This window comes from Poecilia mexicana, unplaced genomic scaffold (assembly GCF_051168715.1).
Source record: "Poecilia mexicana isolate PSO_F unplaced genomic scaffold, ASM5116871v1 scaffold_12, whole genome shotgun sequence".
Lineage (NCBI taxonomy): Eukaryota > Metazoa > Chordata > Actinopteri > Cyprinodontiformes > Poeciliidae > Poecilia > Poecilia mexicana.
This window is the reverse complement of record NW_028263381.1, coordinates 9,223,051-9,238,324: the sequence shown is the minus strand read 5'-3', so window position 1 is coordinate 9,238,324 and position 15,274 is coordinate 9,223,051. Positions and strand designations below refer to the sequence as shown.

Below are 15,274 nucleotides of genomic sequence, written 5' to 3'. Positions count from 1 at the left end.
TTACATAAAAAAAATTCAATAAAGATGAAATGTCATGCTATCCGCATCCTATGTCCTTCTTAGTCATTTGTAGGTTTGATGAGTTGACGGTTTTCCAGCTGAAGCTAAAAGGTTCTTGCTAAAGAAGCCAGCTGTTGACAGCGGTCTGAATCTGAGCATATTATTGTAAAGTATGCTGAAAAAAAAAAAAGTGGGGTCAAAATAGGGTCTGGAGGAAGAGTTAAAATAGCATGGGATCCAAGTTGTTCCTGTGTGACTTTGAGTCATATGATCTTTTTGGTGTTGGTTTTGACACCAGAAGATGGGTAAAGAATAAATAAAATATTGATTGATCAAATGCAGCTTCACTGATTTATCAAGTTCAAAGTCAGCACAACTATGACGTTCCACGGTTCTTTCTGTTGAGCCATTATGCAAACCTTCCAATTGCATTACTGAAATAGATTTTCCATTATGTTTAAATGTATTGATCTGAATCTTATTAATACTTAATAGAAACAAATATGAGCTTCTTCATATATTATTGTGTTTTAGTATTCCAAAAAATTGCTATGCGAATTCCTAAACCATACTTTCTGTTAGCGGTTATCTGACTACACAGCTTCTCCTTAATTTTCGTTTTTTATTGATGCACATTAGAAACAAACGCTTTTTAAATAACAAAACAAGCAACAAACTTCTGCGTTGCATTTTGTTAAAGTAAAGTATGATTCTGCAAGTCAAAGCCCGGGGCTAAGTGATTCTTATTGCGCAAGTATCAAAGAGCGCCCCCTGGTGTCCACCCTTCGCAACATTCGGCCATAAAGTGACACTCTGGGACGGGAAGCAGAACAAACTGTAAGCTGCTGGGGATCCATCTTGCTCGGAAAAGAGACGAGGTTGGAGTGGTTTACCAGCTAAGAGTCACAAAAACTGTATCGTTCCTCGCTGAACGCGCTGGGGAGCCCGAGGAGGGGCTGTGTCGCTGTTTGTAGGATGTCCCGACATGAGGGTGAGTTAATAAACGGATCCTCAGCGCCCGGGATGGGGACTACTTTACCTGATCGGCTAGCTCCATGACTAGCTTCGCTCAGGGCTTTTTCGTGTTAGGAGGGGTAGTTGCGCTTTTCTTGGCGGGCTTCCAAGCTTGTCCCTAGACTTTTTATATTTGCTGTCAGCAGCGCTGGTGGTCATGTGCCTGTCATGTAAAAGTATCTGTTGTAACCTCGCTCAACCTGTTCGCAATGAGACAGCAGCAGTTAGCAGCTAGCCGCGGCTAGGTGCTACATTACCTTATATTAGCCGGGCTAGCGAGTAGGCTAATCTATGCGACTATCAGAAGCCTTTGGTTTGGTTAGGACTTCAAAGTACTTACACTCTCGTAAATCAGTTTTATACCAACACACGCATTAAAAACTGTTATAGTATTTATCCTACGTGTTCACAAGACCCGAAACTACTATGTTAATGTTGTATGTAAGTGCACTGTCACTAAAAGACAGAAACTCTGAGGCCTCTGATCATGAACCAGTCTATTCAGATATAAGTTACAGTGTTTTCGTCTGGAGTTCGCGGAGTTTTTCTTTTCTGTGGAATCACTAATGAGTCACCTTTTAAGGTTGTACAGTTTAGTCGACGAGCATTCAAATATTTTCCTCCTAAAGTTTTGATCACAGTTGTCTTACATTGAACAAACTATGAATTATGAGCATATTTTTTTCTGGTCTGTACGAATCTTCCATGCTGATCTGAAAAGGTGTGGTGTCGCAATGCTATTTAACTACCAAACTTATCATTTATTCTCCAAGTAAACCTGATCGTGGAATTGTGTTTGATGGGGTCAGTGCGAAAACAAAAGTAAGATCCCCTTTTAAATCATTTGCAGTCTTTCTGAAATATTTCACCAGTCACAGGAAATACACTTAATAGTTGTTTACATCACATGCTGGCCAAATAAGGCATTTTCTGACTCTCCAATGAAATGTGTGTGTAATGCCTCAGTAAAATCTGTTAATTTCATTGTATTTTATGTAGAAACAGAAAGTGTAACAAGTTTTAACACTACGGAAATTACAACTGTTAGATTTTTTTTTGTAACTAAGTTATTTTGTTTAATGTCTATTTAAGTAAAAGATGGATTAAAAACATCAAGAGCAGTTTTTAAGTGCTTATTTTTAAATAATATTCTATTTTTCCTGAATAAGAAGTTGATAGTCGGACCACTTGGTCCAATAGTCAGTCTTGTAGTTATCCTTAATCATTTGTATTTTTAAGACTGTCATGCCTGGAGAATTATATGGACTAAACGTATTTCCAACAATTTCTTGCAATATCTTCAAAATTCTTGAAGATTTTTGTTTTACACTTTGAAAAAAAGTTCTGCCTTTCTCCATATTTTCCGTACTGGGCCTTAAATTACTTATAGATAATGATGTTTTTGAGAAATAACTTGGTGGTATTATTGCTTTCTGTGACGTGTAGCTCTGGTTTGTGTTTTTCTTCAGGCCGTAGCAACATTACAAGCCTGGGAAACTTTTACAGGTTCTCCATGAACTTGTAGGGGAAAAAAACTGAACTTCATTAGTCAGCTAGAACCCTTTATCAGTAACTCTGTGCTGTAAAATGAGACTAAAGTTGCATCATGTAGGTTCAAAAGTACTGGCTACACATGCCAGAACAGAAACGCGCACATTTAATTTGACAGTTGTGTCTAACTTAAGTTAAAGTTAACTCACAACTTGCTTAAGATGTAAAGTAAGGAAAGTAAAAGTAAAGTTATCCTTTGGAATTTGTACAGATCTTAAATTCGACGCTAAAGTTTCTAAACCTTGCAGCGATTCTGTTCAAGCAGCCAAATTAGTTTCTGTTTAGGACAAGAAACGGCCTCCTTTCAGCCAGCTGACTGGAAGTGCATTGACCTGAGCACTTTTACTGACCAGTGTTTCATTAAATGGACTTAAAACTGCCGACAAACTTTGAAGGCTCTGATACCCTTTGACAGCAGTGAGTAGCCCATCCTCTCCTGAACTCCTCTCTGTGTTTTCCCTTTTTCAGGTGTGAGCTGTGATGCATGTTTAAAGGGCAACTTTAGAGGACGGAGGTTTAAGTGTCTAATTTGCTACGACTACGACCTGTGTGCATCGTGCTACGAGAGCGGGGCCACCACAACACGACACACCACAGAGCACCCCATGCAGTGTATATTAACCAGAGTAGACTATGGTAAGCCCCTAGCGAGGGAAACTTGAGCATCCGATCGAGTCCGTGCCGATTTAATATCTTTACTCCTCTGGCTGTCACTAACAGGTGTTTTTATTAATGTTTCTTTTTTCTTTTTTTGCAGATTTGTATTACGGAGGAGACACCTTTTCGGTGGAACAACCTCAGTCGTTCACATGTCCTTATTGTGGTAAGATGGGCTTCACGGAGACGTCCTTACAGGAGCACGTCACCGCAGAGCATTCGGAGACGTCCACAGAGGTGGTGAGTGTCCTGTGGGGCTTTTTTTCTTTCGCCCAACAGGTCGAGCATCAACGCTGCCGTCGTCCGGCTGAAATGTCTTTCAGACATCTAGAGCTGCGTCGCTTTCTCCTTTTCTTTTTCAATGAGACAGTCTTTTTATTTGAATCATCATTTTTTTTAAATAGTCCTTAAACCTCCCTTAAGAGTCTTAAGAGTTTCAGTTTTATTTATTTTTTCTTTACGTCAAATGTTTTTTGCAAATATTTCAGTTCATTTCTTCCGCCTGGTATTTTTTCAGCATTGCGACGTTCCCTACTCGTTTTGGAAAAGTTATCTGGTTTCAGTATTTTCCTGGTTTGCAATAGTAGGGGAAAGGAACACAAGAGTATCGGAAACCTGTTGAATTATTTGCAGGTTTTAGTATTTTATACTTCAGTTATAATTAATGATAAATTATGCCGCCTTAAACTTGTCCTGACAGTCTTATTCCGTAAATCTGTCATTTGGTTGTTTGAATGAATTAATCATCTAGTGTGGAGAGAGGCAGAGATGATACTTAGACAAGCAGTTGTTTTTTTTGTATTGCAAATTAGTGAGAAAAGAGAGTGGATCAGTTAAAGACCCACATCAACACTCCCTCCCCCCCCCCCCCCAGACTTCATTGTCTTTATGATGGACAGTGTTTGTTACACATGAACTATTTATAATGTCTGAGATCTGACTGATCAGTTAGCTACTGGTTTTAGAAACACTGCAGACATTCATTTTTAAAGGAATGAGATCATGTATGGAGATATCCAGGTCATGTATGTAGAACATCCGATGTCTCATGTAGTCGGATGTATCAGTCCTTTTAAAGATGGTTCTGTGTGTAACGCTTGTTGCTCTTTGGAGGCATAGTGTGCCTGAAGTGTTACTTGGTCAACGTTTCGATGTGGGAGCTGGAAATGGACCATGACTTTCGTCCAGCTTCCTATTTGCGCTAACAAAGAGGCGTTTCCACTGCAGGAACCAGGCCTCTCAGGAACCAGTGTTGTTTTCTGGAGTAGTTTTAAAGAAGACATTTTCCCAAAATGTTGAAATCTACCCAGACAGGGAGGTGAAACCTCTCATTTGGGCCCAAGCATTTCTTACTAGTTAAATATTCACCACCATTTGGTTTTAGTCATCTACCTTCCCTTCTTTGTGATTCATATCTACTGGAAACATGTATTACTCAAAAAATATGTTCTCTGTTGTTTGGCAACACAACAGTCATTGAGTTTGAGTTTAAATACGTGATTAAATCTGCCACTCCTTGTGGAAATGCATAAAGTTTGGCTTTTGGCGTCGACACAAATCCTGCATAAAAAACACCCCTTAAATCTTTCTCTTAAAGAGATTTGAATTGGTTGAAATATTTCTTTTGTGTGTTTACGTGGTGTGGTACAGATTAAATTAGTCACAACTCCTCAAATATTCATTTATTTTTAAGTTTGAGGGAGCAGACACACTGTCCTCACTTCAGCTGCTGCTGCAGAAGTGGTTTGTCTCCCTGAGATGCACATCTGCCAGGCTTCAATTATTGAAAGTCTTGGGGATTACTGCAAAGATCATCTGAGTTAAAACTGGTGGGAGTTATCTACGTAATAGTCTTGGTTTAGGAAGCCCAAAGTGGAATTGCACGTAACGAGTGACTTTGGTGGAGACAGAAGTTCAGTACAGTTTAGTTCCAAAGAAAAAACACACAATCAGGAGAGTCTGTAAAAATCCTTTTTGTGTTTTAAAGAAATATTGTTTTGCTACCTCCTAGTTTCTGTCCTATTTATGGACACACACATAATCAGATGATCCTTTTTTTAACATAGTTATTTGAAATCAGCATAGTCAGACAAGCATGCTTTTATATACTGTTGCTGCATCAATTGTTAGGTTGTTGATATTCAAAGGTTAAAGTTTACTGGGCCCATCAGTTTAAAGCGGGCGCTCAGATGTTCTGTTGTCGTCGGATGGAAAAACTGCCTGCAATGATCTAATTTGGTCTTTGTTGCATTTTTGTACCCAGATGACGTCACTATTGTTCAGTAATTGAAATTTAGCATGCAGAGCTGCTTGCACTGTTACATCCAAAGTCCTACGATGTCTCTAACAGAACTCGTCCACTTGCTCTCTCTTCAGATCTGTCCAATCTGCGCTGCCTTGCCAGGAGGCGATCCGAACCACGTGACGGACGACTTTACGGCTCACCTCACCCTTGAGCACAGAGCGCCAAGAGATTTAATATCCTTTTTTTTTTTCTTTGTTCTCATGGGAAATTGCTGTCTTTTGGCTTGTTCGTTACACTGATTTAAAGTGATTCACGTTTACGTTGTACACGGTCATGGTTTCACCTTAACGTTCCTCCCCCCCGTTTACGACGAGTCCAGTAGCGTTCGCCACGTACGCAGGATGTTCCACCCAGGGCGAGGAATCGGCGGCCCCAGAGCTCGACGGACAAATATGCACTTTACTAGCGGCTCCACAGGGGGGCTCTCGTCCTCCTCATCACAGAGCTCCACTTACACCCCCAGTAACAGAGAGACAATGGACCCAATCGCAGGTGAGCCTCATACGCAGTGCTTTGTCTTGTGTTGGCGTCCCTGACGAGCAGAAAAGTTGGTCTTAAAAACATGGATATGTACATTAAACAGGGCTCTGCATTGATAGTTTATATTCTACAGTAACAAAAGTTAGCAAAGTTTGACAAAACTTAAAGTGGGACGATTTCAAACAGGTTTAACTGCAAAATACAAAAATCAGGGTTGCTTCAAGTGTTCAAGTTTAAAAACTAATGGTATTTTCAGAGCATACCGCCATACACACGTTTTATTTCAAAACGGATGATCACTTTAGAAACATCTGCTATAAATTATTAGAAAAGTTTCTTCTTATTATTATTTATAAATTTATTTATTAAATTTGTGTTAGAGGGTTGGCAGCTCTGGAGGAGATGTGACATTTTGACATCAGGAATGTGCAGGAATCCCTCTGTTTGATAAACTACTGTCCATCTGGGGTGCGATCGTATCGATACCACTGAGTTGCCACATTAAACCTGATAGAATGACTTCTAAATGTGGATTGCTGCTGAAAAAGTGGATTATTACTAGGAATGTCTCTGTGATTCACAATATTTGCTCCTGCACAGCAAAAAGAACCCAGGCAATATCTTTCCTTTGTTTGGCCACTTCGGGTTTTGAATGAAACCAGCTTGTACTGTAATCATTACACCTGATATTAAGATGGCTCCTATTTGTTGACCAAATTACAAACTTTTACTAGGACTTAAACATTTATGAGATTCATCACCACTGAGATTATTTATCGTATTTTCCTCTCGTAGCTCTTTGGGAATCACCTTTTTGGTGCAGAAATATTTTGAAAAAAACTCCAACTGTTTAACTTTTTTATATGTTCTATAGATTCAGCTTAGCTATCTCATAAGTGCAAGAAAATTTGATTTAATTTAAATAAAACGGAATAATTTCTGAGTAAGCTGCCTTTTTGTACCTAAATAATTTCTAGTTCCTTTTTACATCATTTAGCAAATAAAGAACTTGCTTTTAAAAAAGTCGCACACAAGCACGGCACTAAATGTAAACACCTACACTGCAAAAAATCTTACCAAGAAATTTTGGTTTAGTTTCTTGTGCAAACATCTTAGTTTTGTCTTATTAAAAGTGTACAAGCTTACAGGTAACTTTTCAGCAAGATATAGCAGCTTGGATTAAGGTAGAGATTTCTTAGTATTGTTGAAAAATTACTAGTTAAATGTAAATTAATCTGCCAGTGGAGCAAGACATTTTAACTTACAATATGGGAAAAACGTGATTCATTAGCTTAGAAACATACTTATAACCTGTATGTTTTTATTAATATTAAGAAATGACTTACTTAAAACAAGCTCCCTTTTCTTCTTTAAAAAGTTACTTGAAAGTTTGCACACTTCAAATAAGACAAAACCAAGATATTTGCACTAGAAACCAATTCAAAAATACTTAGCTGCTGGATTTTGTGTATTTTTTATGTTTTTTTGGCAGTGTATTATCTGAACACCACTTTAACAAACTCATCCAAAAATTAACTCTTTAAAGGAACGAACCAAAAGTTGCCTTGTGTCTCCTGCAGAGTTGTTGTCTCAGCTGTCCGGCGTGCGGCGGGCTGCTGGGGGCCAGATAAACTCGTCGGGCCCCTCGGCCTCCCAGCTGCAGCAGCTCCAGATGCAGCTGCAGCTGGAGAGACAGCAGGCGCAGGCAGCCCGGCAGCAGGTAGAGGCAGGCCGCCACGCAACTCGACGTGGCAACAACCCCGGCAACACAGGCAACTCTATCCCCCCGCCTAACTCGTCCAACGCCAACACCAGCGCCGTGGGCGATAGCAATCCCGCTTCCTCCTCCCAAAGCTCCCAGTTTCTATTAGCACGGTGAGTGGGGCCAGTTCATCACACGTGTCCCAGTGGTAAACGTGACCGTTGAACTGTTGTGTGTTTTCTTGTGATTTTACGTGACCAAAACAGCGTATAGGATTCTCTGTTGGACTTTAGTGTGGACCTAAACCTCCATTTTCAGCTTGTACAGTATTTAGCTCCATACGTCTTTCCAGCAACTGATAATAATGCCCACAGCATGATGCTGCCATGTATCACTGGGAAAGTGGTGTAGGCCTAAAAGTTCAGTTTCGGTCTCATCTGGCAGAGCATCTTCTGCCACGTTACAAATTGTTTAACTTCTCAGTAATTTGCGACTTTGTGAACGTTTGTCGCATTAATGATGGGGAACAACATTGAACTATGTGACTTTAATGGATCAAAATGTGAAAAAGTTTATGGGTTGTGAATGTTTTTGTATGGCTCTGGAGCTTAGGCTGAACCTAGATTCAGAGATGTTTAGACCTGCTTATTAAACAGAGAGAGAAGAAGACGTGTGATCTCAAATAGTCGGGGATTAATATATATCTTTCACATGATCAAATGTCGTGCATAAAGTAACTTTTTTTTTTGCAAAACATCTCAGCCTTGCAGTAAACTAACACGCGTGCTGAATTAATAACTTTAGTGCTGAAGCTACCGATTATTGTAGCTATCAATATTCTTTTGGTTATTCCAATGATTAGTCGGTTATAAATCTGAAGAAATTGTCACTTTCTGCAGCTTTCTGCATTTAATTACTTGAACTTTTATACAACATTAGAAATGTGTAAAAATGCAAATAAATAAATGTTTTATAAATGAGAAAAAGACATAATTTTTACCTAAACTCTAATAACACGACGCTCCTTTAGTGTTGATGATTTGTGGCAAAGGATCCATCTACGACTACAAAAATACTTTTAACATTAAGATGTGAAAAGTTCGGCTCTTTCTGCCTGATTTGGCATCAACACAGTGTAGAGCTGATCTGTTGATTTATAGAATTTGAACCACTTGGCTATATTTACATATTTTTTGTACTGTTTTGGCATAATTATTGCTCCGAGTATGTTCTTTTAACAAATGGCAAGCTTCAGAATCTACTCCAGTTAATAATTATTTGATTACTAAATCAGCTGATGACTATTCCAACAACCACAATTAATCAGATTAATCGTTTCAGTCCTAAATAGCTTAAAAACATTCATCTTTTTTCTTTTTTTTTTCTTTTTGTCTTCCAGCTTGAATGAACCCAAGATGTCCGAAGCGGAGCGCCAGTTCCTAGAAGGAGAGCGAGCCGACCGCAGCTTGTTCGTCCAGGAGCTGCTGCTGTCGACACTGATGCACGAGGAGAGCTCCTCCTCCGACGAGGACGAGCGCCGAGACTTCGCCGACTTCGGAGCCATGGGCTGCGTGGACATCATGCCTTTAGACGTGGCGCTGGAGAACCTCCAGCTCCGAGAGAACAGCTCTTCGGGGAGGGAGCCTCCGCCGCCTCCTCTTTGATGTCCGAGCATCAAGCAGACTGTGTCCTCTGTGCTGCAACTGTCAGTGAATGGGGCAGCAGACAAGGGCGGTCATCCCCGGTCCCGCCCTCCTCCTTTCCTCTCTCTCTCTCTCTCTCTCTCCATCTCCCTGTCTCTCTCTCTCTCTCCTTCTCTCCTTTCTATCTCCTCAGTTTGTTTTTGGTGATTGTAACTTAAGGCCCGTCACCGTAACTTGTTACATTGTAAACAAAACTAAAAGAGATCAATTGGAATAAAATGTTCATATGGGGAAGGAAGCAAGAGAAGAGATTTATATGAATATAAATATATATATATATATAAAATATATATGAAGTTGATAATCAATCCACTTAACTTTTCTTTATCAGGTAAGTTCTGCAGGCAGCTTTGCTTCCTGTGCCATGTGAAGGGCCCTCCATATAAATACTCCACATTCAGAAGTCATAAGAACACAAGCCCCCTCCGATGAAGCTGCTGTGTGTGTTTAATGATCATTAATAAATAAAAAGTGCTTGGATGGGTTACCATAACTTACCGCATGCAGTTATTTGCAGCGTGCATGACCTTTGATGACCCCCCCCACAATTGAAATTTTGTACTTTTTTGGTTTTCTTTAAAGGTATCCCAAAGCTTTCGATTCTTGCAAACGGTTACATCGAATATAGCTTACGTAGCATACCGACTGACTGGCAGACATCAGCATCTTGACTGTCTTGTTAGGGTTTTTTTTATTGTTTTTTTGTTGTTTTTTTTCCATCGAGTATTTTGAAACGGAGAAACTACTGGGATCTGAAGAAAACGCCGCGATTTGAGAATCCAGTTTGACTTTTCTGTATTACGGCTACAGATGCGAAAGCCAAGAATGTAAGAAAGGAGCTTTGCCTCTCTAGGTGTTAATCTTTAGTTTGAAGATTTTAAAGCACAGTAGAGGTTTTAATTTATGGACGACTTGATCCGGTGCTCCTCCGCTCTGCTCGTGTCACACCACATGCTTTCAAAGGCTTGTTTGACTTTCGCTGGAGCTTCATTTCTTTTTTTCTTCCTCCCTCCTCCATAACTCAACTCTTTTTTTGTTTGTTTTCTGGTTAAAGCTAGCACTTTCTATTTATTTATACCTGTTTTTATGATTTGTTTGAGCCTTGACACGGATCATGCCACCTTCATGCCTCTACTTTTACCCTCTGTAAAGAAATGTACATTAATTTCTTTCTTCTTTTTTTTTTGCGTTAACTTTCATAATGATTCTATGACATGGGCAGACTTTTTTTTAAATGTAAATTTAGATTACAATAAATATGGCACACATCTTTTGATGGAAGTGAAAACCTCCGTTCTTTTGCACATTGTCTTTTTTCATATTCGTTTCGTTAAAAGTAATTTGGTAAAATTCCTGAACTTAGGGGATGGTCTTATTAGCTTTTCAGATACCACTATTTTGAAAATGAATAGTTATGTATTTCAAATGCTTGTCGCTCAAAGATCAAAAGATCTTTTTTTTTTTTTGTAACAGTATGGTAAATCACAGCTTGTGCCATTTAGGCCTTATATAGTTATAAACGTTAATTTATAATTTAGACTTGGATAGAATTGAAAACACTTATTTCAGTAATTGAAAAGAAAAAGAGTGCACAGATGTAAAACGCACAGATTGAAATGGGTAGATAGCTTTTTATTGTTATTTTGAACATGATGAAACGCAGCGGACCGACTCCAGCAGCTGAAGTGGCTTGTCGAATCTTTTGCTGACTGTGGAAACTTCACACAGGATCTCAAACACCTTTGATTCTTCGTCTCCAGAGTTGACGCCGAAACCAAATGCAAAATTTTACTTACTCTGAAAAGTAAAGCTTTTGACCACAGATCAGCCCTTCTTTTTTTCTCCTTGGGTAAGGTGATTCTGACGTCATCTCTAGTTCAGGAATGGCATTATGAAAATATTTGTAATGGTTGTTGCCCATTTTGGTTGCACATCTGTTTGTTGTGGCCCTTGAATTTAAATCATTTTCTGTATTTAAGCGCCAATTCACAACAAATGTCTCGACACATTTACATACAAATTCTCTTCGTTTACGTTTTTCTCTGTGGCTTTCCTTCCACTCAATTTTCCATTAACACGCTTGCATTCAGCGCTCAAAAAAAAAAACAGCCCTGCTCTGTAGCAACTCCATCTTTCTTGGCGTTATCAACACCTGTCAATACAACTCAAGCCAGGATTATTCCCAAGGATTAACATTTCTCTGCTGAAATCCTTTTGTAATCACATTTTATTTAGTATTTTATTTCTGTAATTAAATGAAATGAACACTACAATCACCAAAACAAACACTTAAAAGCACACGACTGTGCTTAATGAATCCACACAAGTGTCGATTCATGAGCGGAGTTACTAAAAGCTGTTCGCTAATATTGTGCTGAGATGCACCTGCATGATTCTGGCAAAAACTCATTGCACGCTTTTAGGCAGCAGCGATGCCGGGGCCACTTCTCTACGCGAAATGTCTGCAAACGTTGAGTGCAAAAACATGTCCCAGCTCGGCCAAATACCAACTTTTCCAAATATGATCAAAACATTTTGACATTTTTACTCATCTTTCACAAACTGTCACCATCATTTTGGTTTGTCTTGAACGTCAATCCAGCAACAGGGGAGCTTTTCTAAATTCCCCTAAATGCATATATAGTTCTTGGTAAATTGGTAAATAGATGTAATAGATGTATTATAGCTATATTAATCTTAGTTTATTTAAGAACTAAGCAGTTCTTAACTGCTTAGGGCTTATTTTTGTTTCTTCAAGAAATGTGCACTTCCAAGTCCTCCGTTTTTCAGGAAAAAAATAGTATTCATTCCAGAACTCCTTAAATATGACAAGTGCATCAATCTCTAAATGACTCAAAATGTCCCCAATTTGGTTTTGTTTGCGTTCTCTTCCTGTGATATTATCTTCAAATCTTGTTGAAAGATGTTCAAAAAGTACTGAAAATGCATATATATATATATATATATATATATATATATATATATATATATATATATATATATATATAAACCGAAGCTGGAAAAGTTTTAAAATATTGACGAAAAAAATAATTGGACCTCTCAATTCATTTGGCCCAAACTAAACAATCTTAAACCAAAGGGACGCCTGCATGAAACTACAGGATCCAGTCGCTGTTTTGTCCTTGTGTGTGAGGGCCTGTGAACCAACTGTCCGTGTCACTCCTCTATGGTTATTGTTAGAAACAAATGGTGTCTGCTGGATAACTTTCATGATAACTTGGGGCAGCTGGCACTTCGTAAGAGCCCAGCACCAAAAAACAACACAGATTGAGTTTCACCTTGAGGGGAGACTGTGGTTCCTCAGTGCGCGGGATTTAGGTGGAGCTGCAGGGTCAGTAATGTAAAACACCACCTGAAATGGGGAAAAAATGTTTAGGTGGATTTGAGCCAAAATATTTAAATAAAGCACAGAATGGAGAGAAGAGGCTCATGGGAAGCATTTTGTGACCAGGTGACTTCTAAAAAGGGATTTTCTGGGTAATGCTAACGTCGTGATTTGAATGATTCTGTAGAGGTCTCTCTTGACTTACTTTATGCTGTGCTTCACCAACAGTTTTGCTGCACCCATTAAAAGCCTGTGTGTGACCGATCCTCACCGATAAGCCAATATGGGCCTTCTCCCACTGTGCACCCGCTTGGAGGTTTGCTCCACATTTCTTTTTTGCTTCACTGCGAGTGGCAGTTTGCACAAAGTGGATGGAATAATGACAACTGCACCAATCAACAGCTATAGGAAGCTAAAGGTCTGACACAAGTGGTTGTTCTGGCAGGGTACTGATACCAAACACAACTCAAAACGGATGACAAAGCAAGCTAACGTTCGTCGTCTGGAACGGCCTCTCCGTGATTCCCATTGGGAAATTTTGGACCGTGCTCAAAAGCCAGGTCCAAGAAAACCAGCCAACTTAAATTAACTGTTCATGGAAATGTTGGACAAAAAAAAAAACATTAAATATTAATTCTTATTTGAAACTACATTCAAACCAACACTAACATGGGGCTAAGCTGGGAAGGAAAATGACTTGAAAATGGCTGTGCTTGATTTGAAATTTATTTGAAAGCATGCAAAAGCTCCCATATGTCTCATCACTGGGTAGATTTCCTTAATAAGAAGCCCACTGTGAGCTTTACACTGTTTAGAATCCACACACACAAGCTGGCAGTGATGTGATAACTTAAAAAAAAAAAAAGTCTTAAAAATAACTTTTTTCTGAGTAGCACCCCTCAAACAATCCTTGATGAAGGACGCAGAGCTTATTGTAAGACATACCACCTTTATTAAATGCACAGTATCACAAGGAACATTTCCAGTAATTGTGGATAAGCTACTCACATGATGCACAAAGCATTGAATTGATTGATAGAACTGGCTGATTAAAGCAGGTTCAAATCTGCCAGGAGCACACCACACACACACACACGCACACGCATTCACACATGCATTCAATTTTATGTGCAAATACACACACAATCACACCAACAAACATGAACACACGCTCACTGTATTCATAAGTAAAATTTATCTTCATCGTCTTTTTTTCTTTTTTTTACCATATATTTACAAAAAAAAAAAAAATCGTTGACACCACCCCTAAGATAGATTACATTCAAAAAAGATCCCCACCCTTCTAGATTACATTCAAAATAATATACTATTCATGATGCAAAGTCACAGTTATTCATCTGAAAGAGGATCAAAATAGGCTACAGTCAGTCAGAGGTGGTCCGAGTGGCGGGGGGGTCGGGCAGAAGGAGCTCTTCAGACCCCGACCCGGCCACGCATCAACTGGGACGCCTGCTGGCGAGGAGAAATCTGGGTGTGTGTGTGCAGAGTCTGTGCTCCTCCTGCAGTCAGGCAGCCTCCCAGATAGCCTCTGTATGAGCTCCCCATCACAGTGGAGAGGAAAAGAGGAAATTGTTTTTTTTTTTGTTTTTTTTTTTTATTCTCCTTTTCAGAGAGAAAAATAAAGCACATTGTTCAAACAACGTCCTCTGCAGATCAAAAGTCGCCGAAAAGGGAGGAGGATTGTATTCTCACTGGTATCATGAACGAGCACGAGGAAATCGTACGATGGCGCACAAATAAAATCATTATTTACATTTAGTACGTATTGCCGGTGGCCCGTAACACATTGTCTTCGATAGGTGTCACATAGTTTCTGACGTAGCTGCTTGGGACAGATTATACTATTAAACGTAGCCTACTATTCATATAGACAGTTATCAGAACTGTACAGGATGGACAGCAGTTTATATACAGCCCACACAAGACTATATTATACAGGACAGTGTGTAAAAAAAAAAAAAAAACATAAGTGAGATGCACAGAAAAAAAAAAAAAAAAAGCTTATTTTTCCTCAGGTTTACACTTTGCTTCAGCTCAGCCAGGCTGAAGGTTACAGCTGGGGTTGAGACAAAGGGTGTTCAGTGGTAGAGGGTGGCTGCTTGGGTTGTGCATTTTGGGGCGTTGACGGCGTGGGAGGGTTACAAAAATGCTACAAACTGCACCTGACAAACAAAACTAATTGTCTGACTCATTTACATATATAAAAAAAAAAAAACCACATAATGGTTAGTTTGATGCTAGGGTGCAGATGAAAGCACAATAGCGGTACGTTAAGCCCAGTCAGCTGCTGATTTACTCTTTCCGCTGTGGTCCGGCAGCATTTTATTTCACACCCCTTGGGCCTACAACGGACTTCAAATAATAATAATAGTATTCTGTGTGACAGACCAACACAAGGTAGTGCACAATTGTAAAAGTGGAAGAGATGTGATCTTTTCAGATTTTCACAAATCTAAAAAGTGTGGCACAAATTTGCACAAATGCCTCTAAATAAA

At 39.3% G+C, this 15,274-nt stretch overlaps 1 protein-coding gene across 1 annotated transcript; it reads left to right on the top strand.

Moving 5' to 3' along the window:
- The first annotated feature begins 798 nt into the window (after positions 1-798).
- On the top strand, positions 799-10,705 carry kcmf1 (potassium channel modulatory factor 1). The gene is made up of 7 exons (XM_014979202.2): positions 799-991; positions 3,034-3,201; positions 3,323-3,462; positions 5,599-5,700; positions 5,836-6,019; positions 7,588-7,882; positions 9,109-10,705. Exons 1-7 carry the CDS (start codon positions 976-978, stop codon positions 9,371-9,373), a joined length of 1,170 nt encoding a protein of 389 aa, XP_014834688.2. The 5' UTR covers positions 799-975; the 3' UTR covers positions 9,374-10,705.
- Positions 10,706-15,274: the final 4,569 nt, after the last annotated feature.